Source organism: Tamandua tetradactyla, chromosome 12, assembly GCF_023851605.1.
Source record: "Tamandua tetradactyla isolate mTamTet1 chromosome 12, mTamTet1.pri, whole genome shotgun sequence".
NCBI lineage: Eukaryota > Metazoa > Chordata > Mammalia > Pilosa > Myrmecophagidae > Tamandua > Tamandua tetradactyla.
Genome location: NC_135338.1, coordinates 61,598,059 through 61,622,279, shown reverse-complemented (window position 1 = coordinate 61,622,279; position 24,221 = coordinate 61,598,059). Strand labels below are relative to the sequence as shown.

At 55.9% G+C, this 24,221-nt stretch overlaps 1 protein-coding gene across 11 annotated transcripts; it reads left to right on the top strand.

Annotated features, from left to right (window-relative positions):
• The first annotated feature begins 57 nt into the window (after positions 1-57).
• Positions 58-22,898, top strand: SLC25A29 (solute carrier family 25 member 29). Of its 11 annotated transcripts, none has more exons than XM_077123526.1 (7): positions 58-503; positions 2,821-2,890; positions 7,343-7,468; positions 15,160-15,268; positions 18,529-18,600; positions 20,554-20,637; positions 20,905-22,898. In XM_077123526.1, exon 7 carries the CDS (start codon positions 20,941-20,943, stop codon positions 21,658-21,660), a length of 720 nt encoding a protein of 239 aa, XP_076979641.1. In that variant the 5' UTR covers positions 58-503; positions 2,821-2,890; positions 7,343-7,468; positions 15,160-15,268; positions 18,529-18,600; positions 20,554-20,637; positions 20,905-20,940; the 3' UTR covers positions 21,661-22,898. The 11 variants fall into 11 exon arrangements, with proteins under 11 accessions (XP_076979641.1, XP_076979642.1, XP_076979644.1 ...); XM_077123527.1 differs by having other exon boundaries at positions 15,160-15,294; XM_077123529.1 differs by lacking the exon at positions 15,160-15,268 and adding an exon at positions 15,086-15,129.
• Positions 22,899-24,221: the final 1,323 nt, after the last annotated feature.

Below are 24,221 nucleotides of genomic sequence, written 5' to 3'. Positions count from 1 at the left end.
CCCCGCCTACCCCCCCGCCCACCGGCTCATCAGTGTGTAGGGCCAGTGAAGGACAGAGGTGGTGAGTGCCAGCTGCCACGGCAGAGGGCAAAGAGCAGGATGTAAACCGTTCAAGGCCAGTCCTGGCCTTTAGGGAGATGTAGCTCGACATATGACTAGCAGCCAGGCTGTCTACATTCAAATCCCAGCTCTGCCACTCGGCTATGCAAACTTGGGCAAGACGCTTGAGCTCTCTGTGCCTCCACTGCCACAGCCATGAAGTAAAGATTGTACAGCCTCGTGTCTGTGACCATTCCGGGCCAGCCAAATGTGAAGGCTGCATTAATAGAAGCGTAGGGTCCAGAAGGAAGGAGGTGATTGGTCTTTTCTGTCAGAGCAATGTAAGTGGATCTGGGATTCAACGGCAGATGCTACGCTTGAGAAGCCAGTATTTTGGACAATGAGGACGCTTTCTGTTCAACAGAAAGAACAGGGAGCTGCTTAGTCCCAAGCAGCTTAATGGGGTAAGTGCCACCCTTGCCCTGGCACCTTGAGCCAGAAGCCCGAGAATTGTGCTGGACACCTTCCCCTCCAGCCCACATCCAGCGGGTCACCCTCTTAAATTCAATGTCAGACCCACCCGCAGCTGTCTGTCTGTGTGGCCCACCTGCCCCATCTCTTCCCTGATGACAGCTCACTTCGCACACTCGCGCAGCAAATACTTACTGTAAGCCTCCATCTGTGCCAAGTAATAGGGACTGGGGCACAGCAGTGAACAAAACAGACCCAAGTCCCTGTCCTTGTAGCTCTTATGCTCTAGGGAGACAGACAGACGACCAGCAATAAAAATAACTTGAGTATAGAGTGTGCATGGGGCGCTATGTGCCTAGGAAAGAAATAAAGGTCAGGATGAGAAGGAGATTGGGGAATGGGGGATCAGAGAGATGGGACAAGGGGAGTGGGGCTGGCAGTGGGGTGCTGCAGCAGGAAGGGCAGCCCTGGGGGTGGGGGGTGCATGTTTTCTGAGGCACCACAGCCGAGTTTCCTCTGCCCTTTGCCTGTGGAACAAACATGCCTGAACTCGACACCTTCAGCTTCTGGCAGGCTTGGCCGGCCGATCCCAGTTCGTCTCCAGGTCCACAGCACGTGGGAAGGGCGGGTTAATAAATGGGTGGGAAACGAGTTGGTGAACGGAGAACTGGATAGATTCAGTGATGGATGAATGGATGGAGGGAGGGAAGGACAGATCGACAGATGGATAGATGGGTAGACTGACAGCCTGGCAGGGCCTCCACCAGTGTCAAGTGAGGCAGGACTGTAGGACCCAAGTGGGGTCAGCCCTGTGCTGGGCCCTAAGGACCGAGGGGACCCCACAAGGGGCATCATCTACCATCCCATCCCCTTCCAGCCCCAGCCCCCACCCACACCACCCCACATCACATCCAGCCCTCCACAGAACCTCCTTTCCGAGAAGGGGCACAAGCCTGCCGGTGCTGTCCTTCTCCAGCCCCTCCAGGGGGCATGAGATGACACGGATCAATTACTGTTATTCTCAGTGGGCACAACGGTAACCAGCATCAAAGTACAGCCATATAGTCCACAGGGATGAAGGACACAGTTTCTGGAAAGGTCCATAATAAAAGGTATTAAAGGAAAAAGAGAAGGGAGCCAGGCTCACCTTGCCCAGCACCCTGGGAGGCTGCAGCAAGGGTCACCTGTAGCAACTGGGCAGATGCAGGGGGCCTCTCACCGCACCTCCCCCCTAGCCCCCATATGCCAGTCGGGTCTTCTGGCCCGGCTTGGGCGGGATCACCTCCCCATTCTTGGCTTAACTTAACCCAGAAGTTGCCGGGCCGGGCCTGAGCGGGAGAGCCCCGCGTGCGTGTGTGTGTGTGTGTGGGGGGGGGGGGGGCATGGCGAAGGGAGGGCTCCGGAGCCCGCGGTCCAGCTTTGACCCAGGGCGCTGCCTCTGCCCTCTGGGACCTCGGGCCCTGGCGACTGATTTCTCCTGCGTGTGCAGGAGCCTAGGACTCTTCCCGCAGTGTATCGCGCAGCCGGCGCGGGGCGGAGCCCCTAGGGGCGCCCCCTGCCAGGCGGGCTTCAGGTTCCCCGCCCCCTGGCGTCCCACCCCCGAAGCCCTCCGGGCGCAGCCTGGACGAGGAGGGCTGGTGGCGTCCCCGAGGGGGTGACGGACGTCGCACGGCTATGCGCCCGCAGGACGCCCTGGAAGGGAAGGCCCCGCGGGAGCGCGGGGGAATAGCTGCACGGGGGACAGGGGTAGCTGGAAGAGGAGGGAGACGAGGGGTGGGGGATGGTTGGAGGGGGAAGCAGGGGTCCTCTTGGGCCCAGGCGCTGTGGAGGGCTTGACACATTGTAAAATGCGCTTTAGAGTCCGATTCCTGGACCATGCACCAACAACAACAACAAAAAAAAGCATTTTCACTCTCATAACAAAAGGAATAACTAATAACAAGTTATAAATTTTTTTTTAATCCTTACCCAAGAGACCAACGTAAGAAGTGAAAATCAGAGAGCCCAGGCCTGGGACCCTGTCTCCCAATGGGATTCAGACAAACATGAGCATTTTCTTCTTTAATTCCTTCCTGTGCGGCGGGCCTGGGAGCCGCAGGCCTTGGCTCCCAGTGGGTGCTGCACTGTGGCGTCTGGGCCTGGGTCTCCTCACCTGTGAAATGGAAATTCTCGGACACAGCGAATAACAGTTGTTGAGGGGACTAAGAGATGACTTAGAGCAGCACCAGCCCAGGGTAGGAGCTCGTGAACGTTGCTGTTAGGACCTGATTCCGCTGTTGATACACTCGGGGCATGTTTCCATGTTTCCAGGTCATTACAGAAAATACACCGACCAACCCACTTTGAGGACCTTTGTGTTTTCCTCCACCGGTTTCCTGAGGTGAGATTGTTGAACTATTCTCCATTGTAATGGAATCTGTCATTCTGGCAGGCTTGGAGGGGCAAAGGGGATGTCCAAAAATGGGTCCTGGCTTTGGAGCTCAGAGTGGGCACTGGGGGCCAAGCCCACTCCAGAAAAGGCCAGCAGCTCTGATATTTCCAGAAAACAGGGCTTCCTTGGCAACTTTGGACAAGGCCAAGAGACCCCAAATCATCTCCTAGCTCACTGTGTAGCCAGGAGCAAGGCCCCGGTCCGCCCAACCTCAGTTTCCTCATCTGTAAAATGGGGTTGGCCAGCCCTACTGGCAGAGGTCCCACACAGGTTTACCCCTGTCACGCTCTGCCCAGGTTTGCCCGTGCCCAGCTGGTTCCTCACAGAACACGGGCCCAGGCTATGGCGAGACTATAGGGGGGTTGGGAGGAGTGGAGCCTTCCTAAACATCCCGGCATCCCTCTAGATTAGGGCCCCAGGCCTGGGCTCTTATAGCACATGGCTCGGGGCTACAAGCCACATCGCAGGGAGTTAGTACCTAGCCACCTTTGCCCTCCTCAAAGTGGGGCAGCAAGCCCAGGCTGCACCCTACCTCCTGCTCCCACTGCTGCCAGCACAGGTGTGGGACGCTGCCTTTGCCCTGACCCTGTCCCAGGCAGCAAGCCTACCCTTCACTGCCCACTGGAGCCACCCCTTGTGTTACAGATGAGGAAACTGAGGCCCAGAGAGAAAAAGCCAATAAGAATAGGTGGGAAGAGCTGGATTTTGAGACCCAGCTCTGCCTCAGATGACGGCTATGCCCAAATTACTTGACCGCCTGTGCCTTGGTTTCCTCACCTGTGAGGAGGGCTGACGACAGCTGCCTGTGGCAGGGGTTATGGGAAGGAGGACTCAAGCCCCTGGCACTAGTGGGTGTTGGAGGGACAGCCTGACACTGCTGCTTTATTGTTCTGGAGCTGGCTGTTTGGGGGAAGGCTCCGGGTCCTGCCTCTGTCCCCACCCACTACATGCGGTGGTCTCCTCACAGTTCCAGGCCACCAGAGCCACTCCCTAAGCCTCTCCATGCCCCGTGGCCCAAGGACGCTTCTCACAGCACCTCCTGCCTGTGAGACCTTCATGCCCTGCCCAAGGGGCACCCATAACCTGGAGTCCCCGGACTGAAAGGGCTGAGGTCACTCACCTGGACCTCAGGTTTCTCATGTGGACAACATGACCTCTGACCCCACCCAGATCCAAAGCATAAGTAGGCTCATTCGAGAAATGGAAGCCCTGTCCAACGCAGGACCTGTGCCTTTCTGGTTCTTTGGGAAAAGGAAGCTATTGGCTTTTGGCAAGCATTCATATATTCATTCCAGAGCACAACTTGTCATACCAGGCCAGTGCTGGCGCTGGGAGGCAGAGGTGACCCACCTGCTGGCCCTGCCTGGTTGGAAGTATATTAGCTATTACTCCATGTCATATTATTCCCCAATTTAGAGCAGCTTGAAACATCAAACATTTATTATCTCCTAGTTCCTACCGGTTAGGAATCTCAGAGCAGCTTAGCTCGTAGGCTTTGACTCAGGGTCTTTCATGAGGGGGCAAATCAAAGTGTTAGCTGGGTGAGTAATGTAGCTATTGTGGGCCAATAAACAAAACACAGTCTACCCACACAACGGAACACTTCTCAGCCGTCAAAAAGAATGAGGCGCTAGTTCACGCGACAACATGAACGAACCTTGAAAATATTATGCTAAGGGGAACAAGCCAGACACAAAAGGACAAATTTTGTATGATTCCACTTACATGAAAAAATCTAGAACAGGCAAATGCATAGAGACAGAAAGTAGATCCACGGTTCTCGGGGGGCTGCCGGCAGGGGCAGGGAGGGTTGTTAATGGGTAGAGTTTGGCTGGGGTGATGAATAGTTTCACTAATGGAAGGCGGCGGCATTGAAAAGTAATTGTACACTTAAAAATGGCTAAGATGGCAAATTTGGTCTCGTTCCTTTCCACCTGGAGTGTCTTTGCACTTGGCACTCAACTTCCCCCAGAGCAGTGACCCAAGAGAGTGCAAGCCTTCTCAGGGTGACACCCTTATATGGGAACTCGGCACTTTCTGAGTAATTTTTCCGTAAACCCAACCTGCAGCTGGTGGTTTGGAGCTAGGTACCCCAGGGGAACATGTTCTTAGACTCAGTCCATCCCTGTGGGTGTGAACCCTTACAAATGTGACCTTTTGATGAGGTTTCTTCAGATAAGGCGTGGCCCAGGGTGGGTCTTAATCCTATCGCTGAAGGCCTTGTAGGGAAGGTCACACAGAGAGAAAAATGCCCCAGAGGGAGCAGCCAGAAGCTGAGAGTCACCAGGACAGGAAACAGAAAGGTGAAGCCCGGAACAGCCAGCCGCCATGCGCATGACCAAGTAACAGAGGAGCCCAGGACCGAGGCAGGCTGGTGGCCAGCCCAGAGCGCCAGCCTGCGGGAAGGAAGCATTGTCTTCCAGACATCCAGACACCTTGACTTGGGCTTCTCCTAGCCTCAGAGCCGTGAGCCCATAAATTCCCATTATTTACACCACCCCATTGCATGGTATTTGCTTTAGCAACGAGGAAACTAAGAACTACACCTTCTCCAAAAAATAAAGCCTACTGAAGAGAAAGAAAAAAAAGTGACACACTGTGTCCCCAGAAGTCAGTCTCTAAATTCAGCCCATGCTTAATGGAAGTTCAGCTCCACCCTTTGAAGGGAGGAGTTCTGAAGAAATTGTGAACATATTTTCAAACCACCACAAAGTGCCAGGAAGGAAACTGACAAACGTGGAAGGTCTGTGCAAGGTCCCAGAAACGGGTCTCAGTCTGGGGCTATCCCAGAAGCCTCAGAGAGGAGGGGCCCACCGAGTTGTCCCTCAGGGGGGTGGGGCTCTATCTGCAGGCAGTGGTGAGGACATAGCCTGAATGTGCATAACCAGGGGCGGGGTTGAGGTTGGAAAGGGCTTCAAATCTCCACGCTGGAGCATGTGGACACACCTCATTGATGCAGGCTGATAAGACCTAGAGCAGACTATTTGAGAGGAAACGGCACCTGAGCCAGTTTACTGGGGAACAGAGAGGCAGATATTGCCTGAAGCCCCCTGGGGTAAGACCATCTCAATGCTAGCCGGGTTTGGGCAAAGGAGAGTCTTGCCCGACCTCCTCCACTTGGGCTGTTGTGTGGCCCAAAAGCTGGAGGGTTAGGCACGCCAGCAGGTAAGGACAAGCCTGATGGCAGAGCCTGAAGCTGCAGGGCAGGTGGTTGAGAGGAGATTGAGACCCAGGGAAAGGAAGGACTGTCCTCACTGCACAGCTGCTCCAGGAGAGCACTGGCTGCTGCCTGGTGGGGGACACTGTAGGTCCCTCCCCACTGCTAGGGGCTCTGGACATGGAGTACTGGGATTCCAGGCTTCTGCTAATGACTTTGGGGAGGTTGGGGGGCTCGCTCTCAGCCACCAATGCTGCCTGCCAGGTGAACGCCCCTGGGCTGAGCACAGAGCCTTCTCCCTGCCAGTTCCCCTCCCTTCCTCATGGCACCAACTCAGCCTCACCCACCACCCCAACCCCTCTGGGCCCTGGTCAGGCTGCAGACCACTCCCCTTGGCCTCCCTTCCCAGGGACCCTAGGCAGACCCCGTCAGCTCTATTTTGCATTTACCCTGCATCTATTTCTATCACTCCCCAACTTGGATTTTTGGCCTCTTGGAATCTGGCTGAGCCTCCAAGTGGCCAGAAGGTCAGGCAGGTTCTGAATCGCCCTGAGCATGCCAGAGGCCCATGGCTCCCATGGAGGGGTGCACCCCAGAGAAAATTACACATTTTCTAACTGGACAAAAATTGTTAAGAAATCCAAGCAACCTGGCGTTGACTAAATTCCATGGAGAAGAATTAAAGTCCACACAATTGGGAGAAATTTGCTGTGGATTTAAGCATTTGGGGAGCCTGGGTGGTCACCAGGAATGTGGCTGGCTGTCCCCAAGGGGCCCCAGGCCCGCCACGGGCTCAAGCCAGTGTCCAGGCTGGAAGGCCAAGTTTCACCCAGCAAGTAGACAAAAGGGCTGGAGATAAATCCAGCTACAAATTTAGTGGTCAGGCAGAGCTGGTATCCGTCAGGGCTGGGCTGCAGACTAAGACCTCAATGTACCCAGTCTGGTGGCTGTGGCATCTTCAGTTGTCTGCATAGGGCCTTGGTGTGAAGTGGGTCTGTCATTACCTTGCCGGCCAACTAGTGGATAGTGGGCAGCCTCTGTCTCCAGGGCCCTTCACTGTCAGCAATGTCTCCCAGGTCTGGCACCCCTGAGCATTATTGGGGGGCCTTCTCCAAGCCAGGGCAAGGTCCAGCTGGGGGCTAGGATCTCCTCCCACCCATCCTTACACTGATGGTGCCCTTAGGAAACCCTTCAAGAGTTCAGCTGATTGGTTAAATTTTTCTTATCTTCTGTTTTCTGCAAAGGTACAGCTAAAAGCAGGAAGTTGTAGCATTTTGAGCTGGAAGATGTCAGCAGTGCCGGGCACAGTCCTGTTCTGAGGCATCCTTCATTGGCGGTGGCCCCTGGAGTCCCCACCACCCCCTTCACAGGTGAGGAGCCTGAGGCTAAGGAGCAACTGAGAAGCACAACTATGTGAGTCAGGGCTCCCACTTTCTCCTTCCAGAACCTGTCCTTGGAGATAGTCTCCACCAGGTCCCCAAGCCCAGCCGTGGGACAATGTTGGCAGGCCACCTACAAAGCACATAGGAGGCTGGTATACACCGAACTGTGTACTTGAAAGTGGCTGAAATGGGAAATGTTATGTGGTATGTATGTTACCACAATAAGAACCTTAAAAAAAAAAAAAAAGAGTTTGGTTGAAAAGCAGGTTTCACCCCCACCTGCTCCCAGTTTAGTTCTTCAGGGCAGGGTGGCGCCTGGAAATCTGTATTTGCCGTCATCCCTTGGTGACCCAAAGGCCAACTCCAACTCAGGTCAGAGGGGGGACTGTGTGCCCAAAACCACCTAGCCAGACAGCAGGAGCCCCGTGACCTGTCACAGGGGCTGGGAGGGTGAGTGGAAACAATGGGGCAGGGGTCTGGCTCCTTCTGACCCAGGGATTCATTCTCTCCCCTCTCCCCCTTCCTGCTGGCTAAGGCATTGGCTGAGTCAGGCTGGTGATAATCAAACCCAGGTCTCCAGACCCCAAGTTCAGGGCCCAACAGCCATCACGAGCTCTGGACTAGGAGTCAGCAGACCTGGGGTTGGGTCTCTGCTTAATGTCCTTTCTAATAGACGCTGAGAAAAATAAAACTGCACATACCAGCTGGCTACTTACGCATCTGACATATATTTCCTCACACCATCATTCTTAAAATCTGTGCGTGAGTTACAGGGCCATTGAAATTGCCAATCTGATTTCAAAAACCGTAAAATGCAATAGAACCGCCCCTGGATCCCTAGAACGCTGCACATGTTCCTGACTGCAGGCCTCAAAGAAGGAAACTGCTGGGGCCTAAAGGTGTTACAGACTCTCACCAGAAAGGAGGAAGCGCCCAGGCCCTGCCGCACTGTCCAGACCTCCTGCGGAGCTGTGCCAGGGAAGGCGGGAGTGGCCCGCCGGGGTCCTCCCCAAGAACCACAGCCCCCACCCCACCCCACCCCCGCGCCGCCTATGTCAGGGCCTCCCCCGGGCCCTGTTGGACTCAGCTCCTACTTGCTCCCCACCCCGCCCCATTTCGGCGCCTTTGCCCATTCCCTCAATCTGCTTGGCTTGCCCCTGCCCCTGGGCTCGCGACCCAGCCCGAGGCCCCCCTCCTGCCACACGGCGCGCTCGGCCTGCTCTGCCCCAACGCCAGATTTCGGAACCGGAAAGACCCCCCCTTGCGTCTGAAAGTTCGCTCCCCACAGCCCGGAACCTGGCTTCGGCCCTGCCACGAACGCCCTGAGCGCTGGGACGCCGCGAGTTTGGCTTGGCGACCTGAAGCGCCCAGGGCGCCGCCTGGCAAGCGCACCGGCGGGACCCGCGAAGGCTCGCCGAGGAGCTACTCGCGGCCCAGAGTTTCCGGCCGAGGAGTAATCCCCGGCGGCCCCTTGGCCCCCATTACACCGCCCAAGGGCGCTGAGGTGCGGCGTGGAGTCTGGATCCCCACCTAGTCTAGGGGACCGCGGGTGCAGGAGCGCCGCCCCTCGCCTGGCTGACCCACTGGGCCTACGCCGGGGAGTCCCAGGGCCCGCGCGGGCCACGGTCGGCCGTGGACTCCCGGGGTTCCGGACCAACCCGCCGCGGCCGCAATTGCGGCCGCGCTCGCTCTCCTGCCCCGGGCGGCGCGGGCGGGCGCAGCAAGCACACTCTTTGTTCGCGGCTCATCTGAGCCTCCCCCGCCCGCCAGCCACGTACCCCTCCGCCCCGCCCGCCCCGCGTGCACCCAGCCAATGAAGTGCGGCGGCGGCGCGCAGGCCCCGGGGTGTTGGCCGCGCCTCGGCTTCCCATTGGCTGCGCCCTGTGTCCCCGCTGGAGCGGAGCCGGCAGGGCCCAAGGGGCGGGGCGCGTGGCCCGAGGTGAGGGACCACAGGCTGCGGGCGGGTGGCCTGTAGGGCGGGTGAGCGAGCCGGCGAGGGACGATCGTGGGCCGAGGAGTAGTGCGCTGAGCCGCCGCCACCGCTGCCGCCCCCAGATCCCGGCCGGCTCAGGGCTCCGCGCCTAAAGGCGGTGGCCAGGCAGAGCCCGGACACCACGCGCCCGGGCGCTCCGACGGCGGCGGGACCCCGGCGGGGAGCCAGAGTAGAAGGACGAGGAGGAAGGCGGCCTCGCCGGGGACCCGGCAATGGCGCTCGACTTCCTGGCTGGATGCGCTGGGGGTAAGGGACGCCGGGGTCTCGGGGGGCCAGGGCGGGAGCCCAGCCCACCTGCGCGCTCTCGGCGCCTCTGGCCGGGATCCCCGCGTCTGTAAAAGGAGGAACGTGCCCTTGTCTCACGGATCTGGCGCGGACTAGAAACAGCATCAGGCCCAGAGGGCGCCTCGCGCGATGACCGCGGGGGCGGGCGTCGTTTGAAGGCCCTCGGGGCTCGCTCGGACGTGAGGTCTGGGGTCCCGGGGCAGCACCGTGCTTTGGGCGGAGGCAGGGACTACGGAGAGGATGCCCGGCCGCCCCTTGCGCCCTCCTGCCTGGGTGCGTCCCCCACCCCATTCCCTTCCTGTTCCCAGCCGGAACCCGGTCCTTTCTCGGATGCGGGAAGTTGAGGCCTGGCTGCACCCCCCTCCTCCCTTCTGGACGGGCCTAGGGCCCCCTTCGAACGCGCCGACCTGGAAGGCCCAGCTTTGGCCCGCCACCCCCCACTCCTTGCCATGCGTGGAGCTGCTGGGGGCGGGGGAGGGCTGCCACGCGCGGTGGGGAAAGAGTAGCAGGCCTGACGCGCCGTGGTAAAGCCCTGGGGCTCACGCGTGCGTGTCTCCGGCGTGATGGCATCTTCCCCGAGGCCAGCCTGCTGCGGTGCTGGGAGTCCTCTCCAACCAAGCCTGTACCCCATAGGGCCTGATCCGGTGCGTCGTGGCTGGGCTCTGGGCCGACAGCGGAGACCCGGCACGTGCCTTGCCTGCTGGGGCTTCGGTTTCACTGCTTTTAATTTGGGAGCTAATTTGTTCAACAGGTATTCTTTGGGCATCTCTGGCTTATATACCACGGGTTCAGTGGTGTGTGTCACGGCCGAGGCTTAACAGGTGGTCCCAGGCCCCTCCCGGCCAACGAGTAGCTTCTTTGATCCAGCACTTGCCCTTGTTCACCGCTCTTCATCTGCTTGTGTTTAGTTCTAGTAAAACCATCAGTATTTGTCCGCGGCGCCGGCCCTTGGAGGAAGCGGCGTGAAGAACAGTGGCCTTAAGCATTTACACCTGAGGGGTGCCAGAGGCGGCTGGGGGAGAAGGGGTGGGGGGCCCCTGGCCTGGCTTTAAGAATATGAAGAGCGCGAGCGCCCAGCCTGTTGTCCAATCAGACCTCCGGAAGCCGCGCGGAGGGGGGGGCCTGGGGAGGGGAAGAACTGCATTTGGTGGGGGGAATTTACCCCCAGTCCAGGGTGCCGGAGGGAGCGAGTTTGGGTGGGGGTGGGCGTGGCTTCTGCGGATTGCGCTGGCGGCTCCCCCCACCCTCGCCCCGCCATCCTCTCCTCGGACGCCAGATCCTCCTTGGTCTCCAGCGGTGGCCTGATGAGGCAGGGCTGTCGACGTCCGATTTCATGGGGAGCACCAGTCCTTTACTAGAAGGACAGGGTTCCCTCAGTGTCCTGAGAGCCATGGAGATGGGGCTGAAAGCTCTTCCTGAGCCAGGCCTGCCCAGAGACCCCGACATCCCCACCCTGAGACACTCCTGCCTCATTGTTCCTCTGGGCTTTTGCTCACGCAGGACCCCCCAAAAAGGCCTTCTGCCCATCCTCACCCTCCCACTCCTCCACCCCCACCCCCACTCCTCCACCCCTCATCCCCCCACTACCCCCCTCACCCCCACTACCCCCCCCTCCCCGTGCCTAGGGGAAAAGGAGCTCTCAGCCCAGGCCTGAGGCCTGCAGGGGGCTGGGTGGTGCCCACCATACTGTAGGCCTGAGCCTCACAGGTGGGCACGGATGGAAATGGCTAGACAGCGGGTCACCAGCCCAGGCCCCTGGGGACCCTCCCCTCTTCTCTTGTGTTCAAGGAGGGACCCAGGCTCAGAGAGACTAGGAGACTAGGAGGAAGTCACACTGAGCACTCCTCCCACAGGGCGGCCAGGGGCCAGAACATGGGGGTGGCTGGCCCACAGGACAGTGACCTGATTGTGTCCCAGACCCGCCTTTCATGTCCCTGGCATTGCCTGGCCCTCTGGGAGAGTCTTGAGGAACAATGGGCAGGCGGCCTGGCTTCTGGTTTGCGCTCCTGGAGGCCTGGCTGTGCTCCTGGTGGCCTGAGGTCACTCTTTCTTGGGATTTGCCTGTAATTGGCTAAGCATGGGTCATGTGTTTAACCTCGCCCTGGGGAGGCTGTTGGGCACCTTGATTGACAATATCTTGGAGGTCTCCAGGTGAAGGAGGTAGAATATGACCCCCACTCCCCTCCTCATCCAGATGGCTAGGAGGAAGAGGTGTAGAAGCTCAGGGTGAGTAGGGGACACCCAGAGTTGGTGTGGGCTTTGGATCTGATCTGATGCCCCTGCCTGCCACTTCTGCTACCAGGTGCCTCCAAGGGTCCTCCAACCCTGGAGGGACCTCCACCCTGGAAATGTGGGATGCCCCTAAGAGTCCAGCTTCTCTAGGGCAGGGGAGCTGTTTTGGGGTTTGGGAAGTGGGGTTCCCTTCTGCTGCTCTGGGGGCCTCAGTGTCCTCATCAGATATGACTCTCAAGGTGACTGTGAGGTTGGGAGGTTCAGGCTTCACAGGTCAGGAGGCTCTGGCAGAGACCAGGGGCAGGCAGACCTAAGGCCTACTCTGTTCAAGTTGGTGGAAACAAGTTAGGAGAATTGGGAATGCTGAGCCCTGCCTGGGGCTTCCCATCAGAGCAGGATGGGTGAGGGTTTCCTTCCCTACCCCCCAGTCTCTGAGGTTGGTGAAAGCTGTTGCTGGCATCCAAGCATGTCTTGGACCAGAGGCATGACTGTCCACTCACAGGAAGGGACTCTCCAGCCCTTCGAGGGCACACTTGGGGCCCCACAGTGGGCCTGGCTGCTGGGGGCATGGAGGGCTGGAAGGGGTCCACAGTTGGAAGGAGAAGGGAGGCCAGTGGGATACCCTGAGCATGTTTCAGGGTTCCAGAAACCAAGTAATTCAGCTACAGCCCAAGAGAAGAGATTCTGGCGCTAGGATTTTTGAATTTGGAAATTTTAAAACATGAAGTAAAAAAGAGGGTGGATTGCCAAGGGATGAAACAAATGCCCAAAAGACTGAAAACACAGATGGAAGTTACAGGAGAGAGACAGACTGGGTAGATGGGAGACCAACACGTGAGTTTTCGGGTACCAGAAGGAGAAAAGGGAGCAGGCCTGGGGATGGTGAATAGATAACAGTGGAAATTTTCCGATGGGGAAAAAAGGCCTGACTTTGCAGAGTGAAAGAGCTGGTGGAATTCCAGGTAAGGTTATTAAAAAAAAAAAAAAAGTGAGCCACACCCTTGGCAACTCCTGGTGAAATTTCTGAAATCTATAGATAAAATCTCAGAGGCTTAGAAACAGAATAAACAAGTTAGCGACACGGGCAGAAGCACGCTGGCAGCAGGTTTCTCACCTGCGGTGCTGGAAGCCACAGCCTAAGAGACCCTGCACTGCACACCCTCAGTGGCTTGGGCCCAGGAATCTTCCCCAGAGCCCAGGATTGCTCCTGATGGGGTTAAAGAAATGAATCTTGTAGATGAGTTGGAATTCAGAGGCATTTCCCCATGGGATCCATCTGAGGGGGCTAATCAAGAAAGGTTCCACCTAAGTGTCAGTTGATCTGAGCAGAGACCCCAGGATGGGGAAGGAAGCGGGTAGAGGAGAGGAGACGGCCGAGCTCCCTGAGTCTCTGGCTTATAGATGACTGTCAGTGGAAGCTGCAAGGGTACACCAGGACAACAGGGGCCGGAGGAGTTTTGGAGGGTGGCAGGAGTGTTCTTGACCTGTTTCTATGTGATGATGGTAGTATTAGAAACAAGAAATCATCCTTAGCTGAACTTCCAAATTAGCAAGCACAAAGGGGAGAAAATAGTAATTTGCTTAAACCAGCAAAAATGTGGAAGGGAAGAGGAGTGAAATAATTCACATAAAGTAAGATGGAACAAAGTCAGATCCATCCATTATTTCTGTGACATCTGAGGCAGCTTTAAATGGAGTTAGAAAACAAAATCCATTTTATAGGTTGTTTACAAGAAACAGCTCAAAGTTGTAAAAAAAAGAGTTGAAAATTAAGAGTTGGACAAAACTATACCAGGTACATGTAATAAATAAGCAAGGAATATTGCTAATCAAACAAAGGGGTTTTAAGACCCAAAGCATTAAAACAGGATAAAGCAGGACATTGTGTAAACATAAAAAGTACAGCTTGTGAAGGTTTATAGTGATTCTCCAAGGTGAAACCCCTAAGCACCAGCTGACACGATAGCCACCTCGACAGGAAGGGCCCAGGACCCAGATGGCTCCACTTATTAGCTGTGTGGCCTGGACACATTACTTCCCAGTGCCTCTGTTTCCTCATCTGTAAAATGCTAGTAGTCCTTTACAGGTGTCTAGGGGGTTAGAACATGTACAAAAGAACAGTATCCAGCAGGTGGTAACATTACTGTTGTTCCCAACAAATGCTAGCTGTTCTGATGATATACAAGGTCAATACTGCTAGCAATAAAAGGAAAACCTTAAAATGTGCAAATTTCTAAAGAGAAAGCATGGGACTTGGGGATGTCTTTGCTGAGCCTTAGTTTCCCTTTCCATGAAATGGGGTGATAAAGCTGCCTTACAGTGGTGGTGTCGAAATTCACAGATATGTTTACAACCTGCCCAGCACTCAGGACTCCCAACAAGCATTTATGAGCCATTTTAGAGGGGTGAACCTTTGTCCTTTGACAGGGGCTGGGTTTTTGGCAGAGTCAGGGCTGATAAATAAGACAGACCAAGCATAGGGAAAAGTCACAGGATGCCTCTGTGGGCTCAGAGTGGGCCCCCAGGTGGGGAAGAGAGGGGTCCAGGGGTCAGTGCTTCCCTGGGAGAGTATTATCCCATCAACCTCAGTTGCTTGGCAGCCTCTTCACCAGGGACTAGAGTGAGGCTCAGGCACTAAGTCCTTTGTGAGCTTTTCCACTGGTAAGCGGAAGAGGAAAAATTCAAATTCAGATCTTGTTGCAGGTCTGACTTCCAAATCCTCAGAGCCTTCTGCACATGCCTTGAGGTGTCTAGAGCAATGGGACCATCTCAGAAATAGTGCACAGCCTTGCAGGGGCAGCTGCTGTGGTCGGCCACCTAGAGTGGTCCACTGTAGCGAGCAGCAGGCAAGGGAAGGGATCCAGCATGGAGTTGGACAGATCCTAGCTTGTCCTTGGGGACATGTCACCCACCTCACGGTGTAAGAATTACAAGAGCTCGTGCCACATACTCAGTGCACAGTAGGTGCTTGGTAAATGTCCCCGTCCCCTCCAGCAGCTCCTGCCTAGTCCTTGCCGGAGCCCCACCCCACTCAGCACCATCTTCTGCAAGTTTCCAAGTTTGTTTGAGTTACAAGTGCCCCTTTATTCCCCCAGGCGTGGCTGGCGTGCTTGTGGGACACCCGTTTGACACGGTCAAGGTGAGTTCCTTGTCACTTTTTTATTCTCAGGCTCGGTGGAGGTGCAGTGGAGAGAGGCCTGCAGGGCAAGGAGAAGCTGGAGGCAAGGGGGAGGAGGAACTGCGGCCTGTCCAGCTGTGGCCTCGGCAACAACCTCAAGGTTTTTCTATGGGTTTTAAAGTAAAGGTAGAAATGGGGACTTCTCTGTGATGCGTGTGTGGGGGGGGGGGGGGGTTGGGGGACAGCTTCTGGGTTGAACCTTCCTTCCGGGTGTGTTAACTTCCTGCCTTGGATCCAGCCACACGTGGAGTTCACAGTGAACCCGGCTTGGCCCACTGAGAGCAAGGTTCCGAAGGACAGAGACAGAATGTGGGACACCTGTGCTCTTCTGATGTAGACTACCCCTCTCCACCCCCACTTCCTTGAAAGAAAAAAGCATTCAGAGAGGAAAAATACAGAAAAATCAAAACCATTTCCTATGAATGCAGCCTACACAGCGCGGTTATTATTGAGAAACCAAGTCATTGTTTCCCGATGCTTGTGGCAGAAGATCTAAGTACAGCCCTTATTTTGCGAGGCTGAGGCCCTGGGACTTGTGCCCAGTTCCTTCTTGTTAAGCCCCATGCCTTGATAAACTTTGAATTTTCAAGTTCTCAGACACCACGAGACAGAAAGTGAAGAAATCCATTTTCTCCAAGGTGAAACTTTCCAGATAAGACATTTTCACCTGATTTTGGGATTTTATGTTATTAAACTAGCCAAGCCAGGGCCCTTCCTTGCTGCCTTCACCTGGGACCCAGGCAAGCTAGCTTCCCACACCCACTGTGAACGCTGACCTTGCCACCACCATCTCTTCCCAGACTGCACTCCTATGGGGGCCAAGCCAAAAGCTGAAGGCAAAACCCAGGGTTCAGAGCCAGGTTGGAGGCAGACTTCCTGTCTTGCTCTTTTGGGGGAAGCCAGCAAGATACTTAACTACGTGTTCCTCGGCCAAGAAGAGACCTTATTCACTTGAGGCTCAGATTTCATCCAGCAAAGGCCCAAGGGTGTTGCCTGTGCCTCTGGCTCTGACCTTAAAAAGTCCTGTCCTGAGCCTCTTGCAAGGCATTTTGCAAGTTTCCTCTGCCAGCCCACTGGCTGTGTGTCCTTGGGCCAATCACTTTAACTTCTGGGCCCACATGTTCTCATCTGCAAAATGAGCATCTTGGGAGAGACCACTGAGGCCCCCTGATGCCCACACTCAGGCTTTGTCGGAGGCTAATCCTGAAGAGAAGGATTTCCTCCCATCCCAGTGTAGAAGAATTTGGGGGGAAGAATGAGGGGCTGGAATTCCTTGGCAAGCAGTGGCCAAGAGTGGGGCCTTGGCAGAGCCAGTCCACGTGGCCACTGGCCGCCAAGTGAAGTTCTGCCCACAGTCGCTCGAAGTCTGTCTGGAGCAGCCCAGGACCAGGTGCCTGGGTGATGCTGCGTCTGGTCACGTGCTGCCAGGCCACCTGGGGCTGTGTCCAGTCTAGAGATGCCTCTGATCCACTCCTGCAGCCAGGCGAGGCCGATACCGGGCCGCTCAGCCACCACTTGGTCTGCACTTGGCCAGGCCTTCTGTGGGCTCCCACCTGCCTCTTGTGCCCCTCGTTGCCCCTCAGTCTAGGGAGCACTTTGGCCCTGGTGCCTCCAACTTGCTCAGAGCCCATTCCCAGCACCGCTCCAGGAATTCAGGAGCAGCAGCCATTCCACCCCACTGGGGTTTGTTTAAGAGCAGTTGTAGGTTTACAGAAAAGTCATGCAGTAAGTACAGTATCCCCATTACCCCCTTACACACAGTTTCCCTATTATTAACAATCTGCATTAGTGCGATACTTTTGTTATAACTGATAAAACATAAAATTTCCCATTTTACCCACTTTCAAATATACAGTTCAGCGGTGTTATATTCACAATGTTGTGCCAACATTGCTACTATCCATTACCCAAACTTTCCTATCACCCCAAACTACCAATTAAGCATTGACTCCCCATTCCCACCCCACCTCAACCCCTAGTAACGTGTTTTCTAGTTTTTTTACTCTGAATTTGAAGATTCCATTTATTTCAGTGAGATCATATAATTGTCTTTTTGGGTTTGGCTTGTTTCACTCCCACTGGGGTTTTGTACCCTCGACCCTGCCCACTTCTTGAAGCTGGAGGGTGATCTTTGAGAAATTCCATTTGTGACCCTTTTTTTTTTTTTTTTTTTTTTTTGCCACTGCAGCCCACCACCATCATGTCTGGGCAAACCTGTCTTAAAGAGTCGAGCTCTTTATTTTCCAGAGGGAGAAGACCCTTCCCATGTTGTTCAGCTTTCATTCTTGTGTTGCTCATCTAACCCCACTCAGGCTCAGATGCCATGACACAAACCCCCAGTGTGCACCATAGGTGAAGTTTAGTGCCCTGCCATCAGCGGCTTGATTTTTTTTACTGGTTCTTTTCCATTATAAAAATAGTAAAAAGCTGTTCTCATTAAAAGACAGCTGAAACATGTAGAAAAGCACATTATCAGTTGCCACATCGGGTGCATGGCCTTCCGAATCCTGCCCCCACCCATGACCTGCAGGCCAGGTGACCATCTTTAAATGTGTTTTAGTCATTAAATACATACACACCTTTTTTCTGTTTTGGCTTTTTATTATAATAGTAATGCAGGATATGAAAAAAATTGAAGTCATAATAGAAATATAGAAACTGAAAAAACTAACACTCCTTTATGCAGGTTTTCCTCCCAGCCATTAGTAATTCCTACCAAAAAGCAGAAATGTGTGCAGACTCACACATACATCTTCGTTTTGGCAAAAATGGGATTGACTTCACAGCTCTGCAGTCTTTAGTTTTTAATTGAGGTTTAACCCATGAAGCAAAGTGTGTAAACCCTAAGTGTAGAAATCCCTGAAACTTCCCAAGGCTTATGCCCGAGTAACCACCACCCCTTCTCCCTTCTCCCAAGGCCCCCCTGTCCTATCTTTGGGCACCAGGGCTCTGCACGGGCCCAGTGTTGTACCCAACAGATGGGCCTGTGCTGGCCGTAGACCGGAATCTGGCTGGCTGGCTCACTGCCAGGACACCTTGCGTTTTACCCTGCAGTCCCCTCAGGACCAGCTTTGAGACTTGCTGGTTTTCCTCTTTGCACCCCGAACCACAAAAGCACTGTCCTCAGGCGCCGGCAGTTTTCTGTCCTGTGTCACTGGGCAGGACGACAGTCAGGGCCCCCGTGCCCAAGCCTGCGTTCATCTGAAGCAGTCATCCTGACTGCAGGTGGCACCCGGCTGGCCTGGAGGTCAGGGAGGGCCTGGGAGGTGGGAGCTGGGCCTGCTGCAGGTGGGGGTGGGGGTGCTCCGATGCAATGTTGAAATTGTGTGTTGCTTTAACCGCCTTTACTTTCTGAGCTAGGGGCTGCCTCCGTCCATAGCAAAAGTGTAACTTTGTTGTAGATGAGCGTAAGCCTCACCCTGGAGAGCGCTAGTAAGTACAGACCAGGTGAACCCCATCCTTCTCTTACCCTGGGCCTGGACCCCACCCTCCACACCTCTCCCCTTACCACCCCAGGATTCCCTCCGGGTTGGCAGGACAGGGAGGGAGCGAAGTGAGGGCAAGGCCTGGGTGGGGCTCCGGAGGGGCTGCTTGAGAGAAATCAGTGTCCTGTGGGTCAGGGGTCTTCATGTTGGAGTCTCCCAGCCCTGTGGGATGCTGGAAGCCTCTGGGCTTGGGTGCAGATGACCACTTTGTGGGTGAGACCACATTTCATCAGTCCTTCAAGGGAACCTGTCATCCCAAAATGTTAAGAGCTTGAGCTGTAGGTTTCACAAGGGCCAGGCCATTGGGCCATATTTCACCCCCAAACCTGTTACCCCAAACTCCCAGATAGTGATACCGTGTTGCAGACCCAGGGGTCAGAAAAAGAAAGGGGAGGGCACCAGTGGTCCCTTGGGGGAGAAGCTTGAGTTGCTCCAGGCCTGGTGTTCCCAAGCCAGGCATCAGTGCTCAGATGTGTGCCTCAGTCAGTGTCTGTGGCCTGGGGGGGCATCAGTTCTGTAAAGAGAGTCCCCTTCAGTCGCGGGCAAGAGCTGTAGGAGACCTCAGAACGTTGATGGAAAATGAAAAGCCTGGAATGGCAAGAACTTAACCTGAACCAGAACTCGTGGCAGTAATATAATGTTGTTAAAGTTCAAAGAGTAAATCTGTTTTTCTTTTCTTGGAAAATTCAACTCCTCCCTTGCCAAGTCCTAGCCGAGCTAGGCAGGAGGAGCTCTGGGTGGTGGACTGTGATGGGCACACTCCAGGATCACATTCTTCTTGGAGCACTGGCTACTAGCTGCTTAGGGCCTCACCTACAGAGGCAGCCCTTGTTGTTTACCCCCTACAAAACACTTTTTGTGAGTGCCCTCTCCAGCTGAAGATGCATTTTTCAGTGGAGAGAACTGGAAAACGTTCCTGAACCCGGGCTATAAAGCTTGGCTATTCCCTAAGGGGGCCCCCACCCACAGCACCCCCAGCCTGCCCTTGCCCCGACCATCACAGCCGCCCACATCCCCGGAGAGGACAGCTCTGACCAAATTCAAAACATCTCTGAGCCTCAGGCTTCCCTTCTGGGAAATGGGGTCAACTGTACCCCCTCAGCAGGGGATTCTGATGCACAAAGATTCCACTGGAGTCAGACCTGGGGAAGAACGGCTCTGAGAATATAACTTCACCCGGTTTATCCCTCAGCCCTGTGGCATTGATTTGACGTTCAGGAACTGTTCCTCCTGCTTGGCAGACCACAGAGCCTGTGATCAAGAGCAGAGATAAGCTCTGGTCAACAAAGAACTTTGACACGTAAAAGGTTTTCCGGGCAGCTGGGGGCCAGTGTCCCTGGACTCCAGAGTTGCTGACATGGGTACCCAAGAAGACTGCCAGCTGTGGTATTACCATTTTATTTAACTGATGACCAACCATCTTGATGGGCCACCAACAGCAACCCAACAAGGGTTCTCTGGAGCCCGAGATCCATTACTTTTTAAAACCCACTGTGCTGTCAGCCGCTGGCAAGGGTGGTTCCATAGTGGAGCCATTAGTCAACGTCCCCTGGTATCAGCCGTGATTTTGGACATAACTTACTTGTAAGCCAGCACAGGTGTCATTTGGATCATGGGCAAATTTCAGGAAATAGCCCTCACTCCTCTGTCACTCATGAAAATGTGAGGCTGAACCTCCACTTGTCTGAGTTCTTGAACTCCAGAACTCTTGAACCCCCAGGCTGGTCCCCGGGCAGCTGGCTTTCCCTGGGATTTGTAGCTCCCTAAATTCCCTCCCTGAAGAGGCCCCTACACCTGCCCCCACCCCCACCCCATGGAATTCCAGAAACCGCAGTAAGTGGCGTGGCTCCCTGCCTTGTGTGGCCTGCCTTAGTCACCACTCACAGCCCTCTCCTTCCAGGTGCGGCTTCAGGTCCAGAGTGTGGAGAAGCCCCAGTACCGGGGGACCTTGCACTGCTTCCAGTCTATCATCAAGCAGGAAAGCGTGAGTGGCCTGGGGATGGAGGCCAGGGACAGGAGCACCACCTCTAGGGAGCCTGCCCAGCCCTAGGGTGCAAGGTGGGAGAAGGGGTGTTAGGGCACCCTGTGGGCACCAACACTTATGCCTCTTGGGTGCAGGACTCTGCTTCTAATGCAGTTCTGCTGGGTCCTCAGGAGCATCCAGGGCTGCCGCCTCCCATGTGAAGAGCCCAGGAACTGGGCCGGCCGGTGCCACCACCAGACTGACCCAGTGGCCTCTCTGCCCCTGCAGGTGCTGGGCCTTTACAAGGGATTGGGCTCGCCCCTCATGGGACTCACCTTCATCAACGCGCTGGTGTTTGGGGTGCAGGGCAACACACTCCGGGCCCTGGGCCGCGACTCCCCACTCAACCAATTCCTGGCGGGCGCGGCGGCGGGTGCCATCCAGTGCGTCATCTGCTGCCCCATGGAGCTGGCCAAGACGCGGCTGCAGCTGCAGGATGCTGGGGCTTCGCGCACCTACAAGGGCTCCCTGGACTGCCTGGCGCAGATCTACCGGCACGAGGGCCTGCGTGGCGTCAACCGGGGCATGGTGTCCACCCTGCTGCGGGAGACACCCAGCTTTGGCGTCTACTTCCTTGCCTATGATGTGCTGACACGGGCGCTAGGCTGCGAGCCGGGCGACCGCCTGCTGGTTCCCAAGCTGCTGCTGGCGGGTGGCACGTCAGGCATCGTGTCCTGGCTCTCCACCTACCCTGTGGACGTGGTCAAGTCGCGGCTGCAGGCCGACGGGCTGCGGGGGGCCCCGCGGTACCACGGCATCCTCGACTGCGTGCGTCAGAGCTACCGGGCTGAGGGCTGGCCTGTCTTCACGCGGGGGCTGACCTCCACCCTGCTGCGTGCCTTCCCTGTCAATGCTGCCACCTTCGCCACCGTCACCGTGGTGCTTACCTATGCGCGGGGCGAGGAGTCCCAGACCGAGGCTGAGGCTGTGCCCACTGCCTCCACGCCCGCGGCGCCCACCCTGGCCCAGCCCTCCAGCCTGTGAGCTGTCTTCCAGGGTCCTTTCTCCCCAGGGGCCACTCCCTTAGCCCAGCCCCTGCCTGGATGCCCTGGGCCTTGGACTCCACTCAGCAGCTGTGCTCTTGGCCACGAACTCCCCTTCCACGGGCTTCGGGCCTCAGCTCACTCAACCATGTATTGTCACAAAGGTCACGGGTGACACCCACTGGGTACCTGACAGTCAACACTCCCCACCTGGCACTGTTACTCCAGGTCTTCTGGAAGGCCAAGCCAGACACTCCACCCCACCCACCTCACATCCCAGCCCCTTTCAGGGAGCTCAGACCCCCACCCCCCCATGGTGTCCCTGCCCTGTAGCCTGGCTCCATGGGGTTTCAGATGGCCTCTCAGTGGGCTCCAAAATGTCCCACCTGGCAGGGCTGCTGGGATGTTTCTCTACCCCCTCTCTGGTTGCTGTATTCAGTGACAGAGTGGCATCGTGGGGAGCCTCCTGGTGCCACACCTCTGCCTGTGCACCCCAGCTCTTCAAGCAGCCTTTCTGGGAATACCTGCGTTGTCGCTCCCACTGTGGGGATGGGAGGGGAACCCACAGGAAGCCATGGGGGCAGGTGGGGAGCAGAGGCAGGCCTGTGGGCAGGACATGTGGCAGTTAAATTATGTCTTTTAGCCTTGGCCTCAACTACCCACCATGAAATGGGGATGCAGGTCAGCAGATGTCCAGGACTTGAGGGTTCCCTAAGTATCCTGAGGGTTCAGCACAGGATCAGTGTGGACATGCCTCCCCCAGGGCTGGGGGTGCATAGGCCACCAGCAGGCCGTAAGCCAGCTCCTCCCCTGCAGAGTGGCTTTGCTTAGTGGAGTCTTCTTGGTGCCCTGTGTCCCCATGAGGGGCATGTGGGGCGGGGGGGATCTCAAAAGACAGACATGGCCAGTTTGTACCACCTGGGGTGAAAGAGGGTCCTTTAAGCTTAGGGAGGGGTCTGAAGCTATACCCTTGGTATAAGCCCAAGGACAGTGTGATAGGCTTGGGCAGAGAGGCATGTATCCTTGCAGAGGCTATAGGCTTGCCCAGGGGCACAGAGATGGGGATGGCTCTGGAACTGTGACTTCCTTTGCCCTGAAAGTGGCTTGGCTCCCTGGGGAATGTGATCGTTCTGCCAGGAAGCAGATTGTGCTCCACTAATACAGAATTCCAGCTCTGTGCAGCGAGGTGTAACTCCTACGTGAACTGCAGAGGAAATAAAGTTCGTTTTTTTTTTTTAAGAGGGTGCAGCCTCGCTCGTGTGTTGTGAGGGAGGGGCTTCATTCCCCACCCCCATCCTGGAGCTAGAGGGGCCAGCCTGGTGGCCCGCCAGACCTTGGACAGGGCTGTGATAAACCTCTGGGGTTCTGTCTTCTGCAAAGAGGTGCTGATGGAGGACTTGGGAGCTGAAGGCCACAAACTTGCTGGGTCATCCTTATCCCAGGATGGGTTTCCAGATACTCCCTATACTAAGACCTGCCAAAGGGGCTCCTCACTCTGCCCTTCCGCCCCCGCCCCCTCCCCCTGCCCTAGTTCTGAACTTCCTGAGTGCCTGCCTCCTGCCTGCCTCCCCAGCTACCAGCCTCCGGGCTTCTTTCCTCCCAAATGCTGAGCCATAATGCTTTGCCCACAGGAAGGGGAGTGGCCCCCCAGCTTTCCCTCCAGGAGGGGCGTCAGCAATCCGTGCCTTTACACCCCATTTAACCCCCAGCACCTAGCCTGGAAGGTAAGGCTGGTTTGGGTTCCAGGACAGGAGCCCAGGGTGGGGCGCCCCAAGCACATCACAGCTCCATTACCCCAGGGTCCCACTCCCCAGGAGGGGTCCCTGCCTCTCACTTCTCTTGCCCCAAGGGGTGCGGGGCCAGGCCCTGGCTGTGGGCACAGAAGAAGCGGGCCTTTAACTGGCTCCGCCACACCCAGCTGGATGACCCGGACAGGCCTCACATCTCCCAGCTCACTGGCTGCACCACTGAGGCTGGGGTGGGAGGCAGTGGGGCTAAGCGATTCCACATGGATGTCTGGAGCTACAGCGGGTGTCCGCAGGTCAGCCTACAGGAGGAGGCTGCCACCCACATCCCCCCTCCCACCCACCCCTCGCCCGACTAATCCTCCCACTTCCAGGAGGGACTTCACCCTCTGCCATGGTGCCCTCAATCCAGGGGGCCACTTGCCCTCCCAGACTCAAATCTAGGAGCAATAATACACAGACAAACAAGCAAGCCCTTACCCAAGGGAGAAGGTGTGTGACAAAAAGGGACTGGGAGGGACCCCAGAGTTACTCCTACCACTTCCCAAACCAATGACCACCTACTGGTAGCTTGAAATTGGACACAGTGGAACCCCACAAAGGTTTGAGACTGCTCCAAAGCAGAATGTCCACCTCCCAGAGAGCTGGCTGTTAAGCATTTACCAAAAAATCATGGGATGTTTGTCTGTGTTCGTTACTATTTACTCATTTATCTTACATTTTATTTTCTTCTTGTTTTGAATTCAGATTTATTTGGGTTAATACATGGTAAAAAATATATAAAGTAAAGTAAATAAAATGCATCCAGAACACAAAG

Excerpts from the sequence above, each read along its gene's own strand:
- SLC25A29 (XM_077123521.1), top strand. Across the intron at positions 15,269-20,553 it reads GCCTCGGCAACAACCTCAAG|GTGCGGCTTCAGGTCCAGAG; the intron begins GTTTTTCTATGG and ends CTCTCCTTCCAG. Across the intron at positions 20,638-20,904 it reads CTATCATCAAGCAGGAAAGC|GTGCTGGGCCTTTACAAGGG; the intron begins GTGAGTGGCCTG and ends CTGCCCCTGCAG.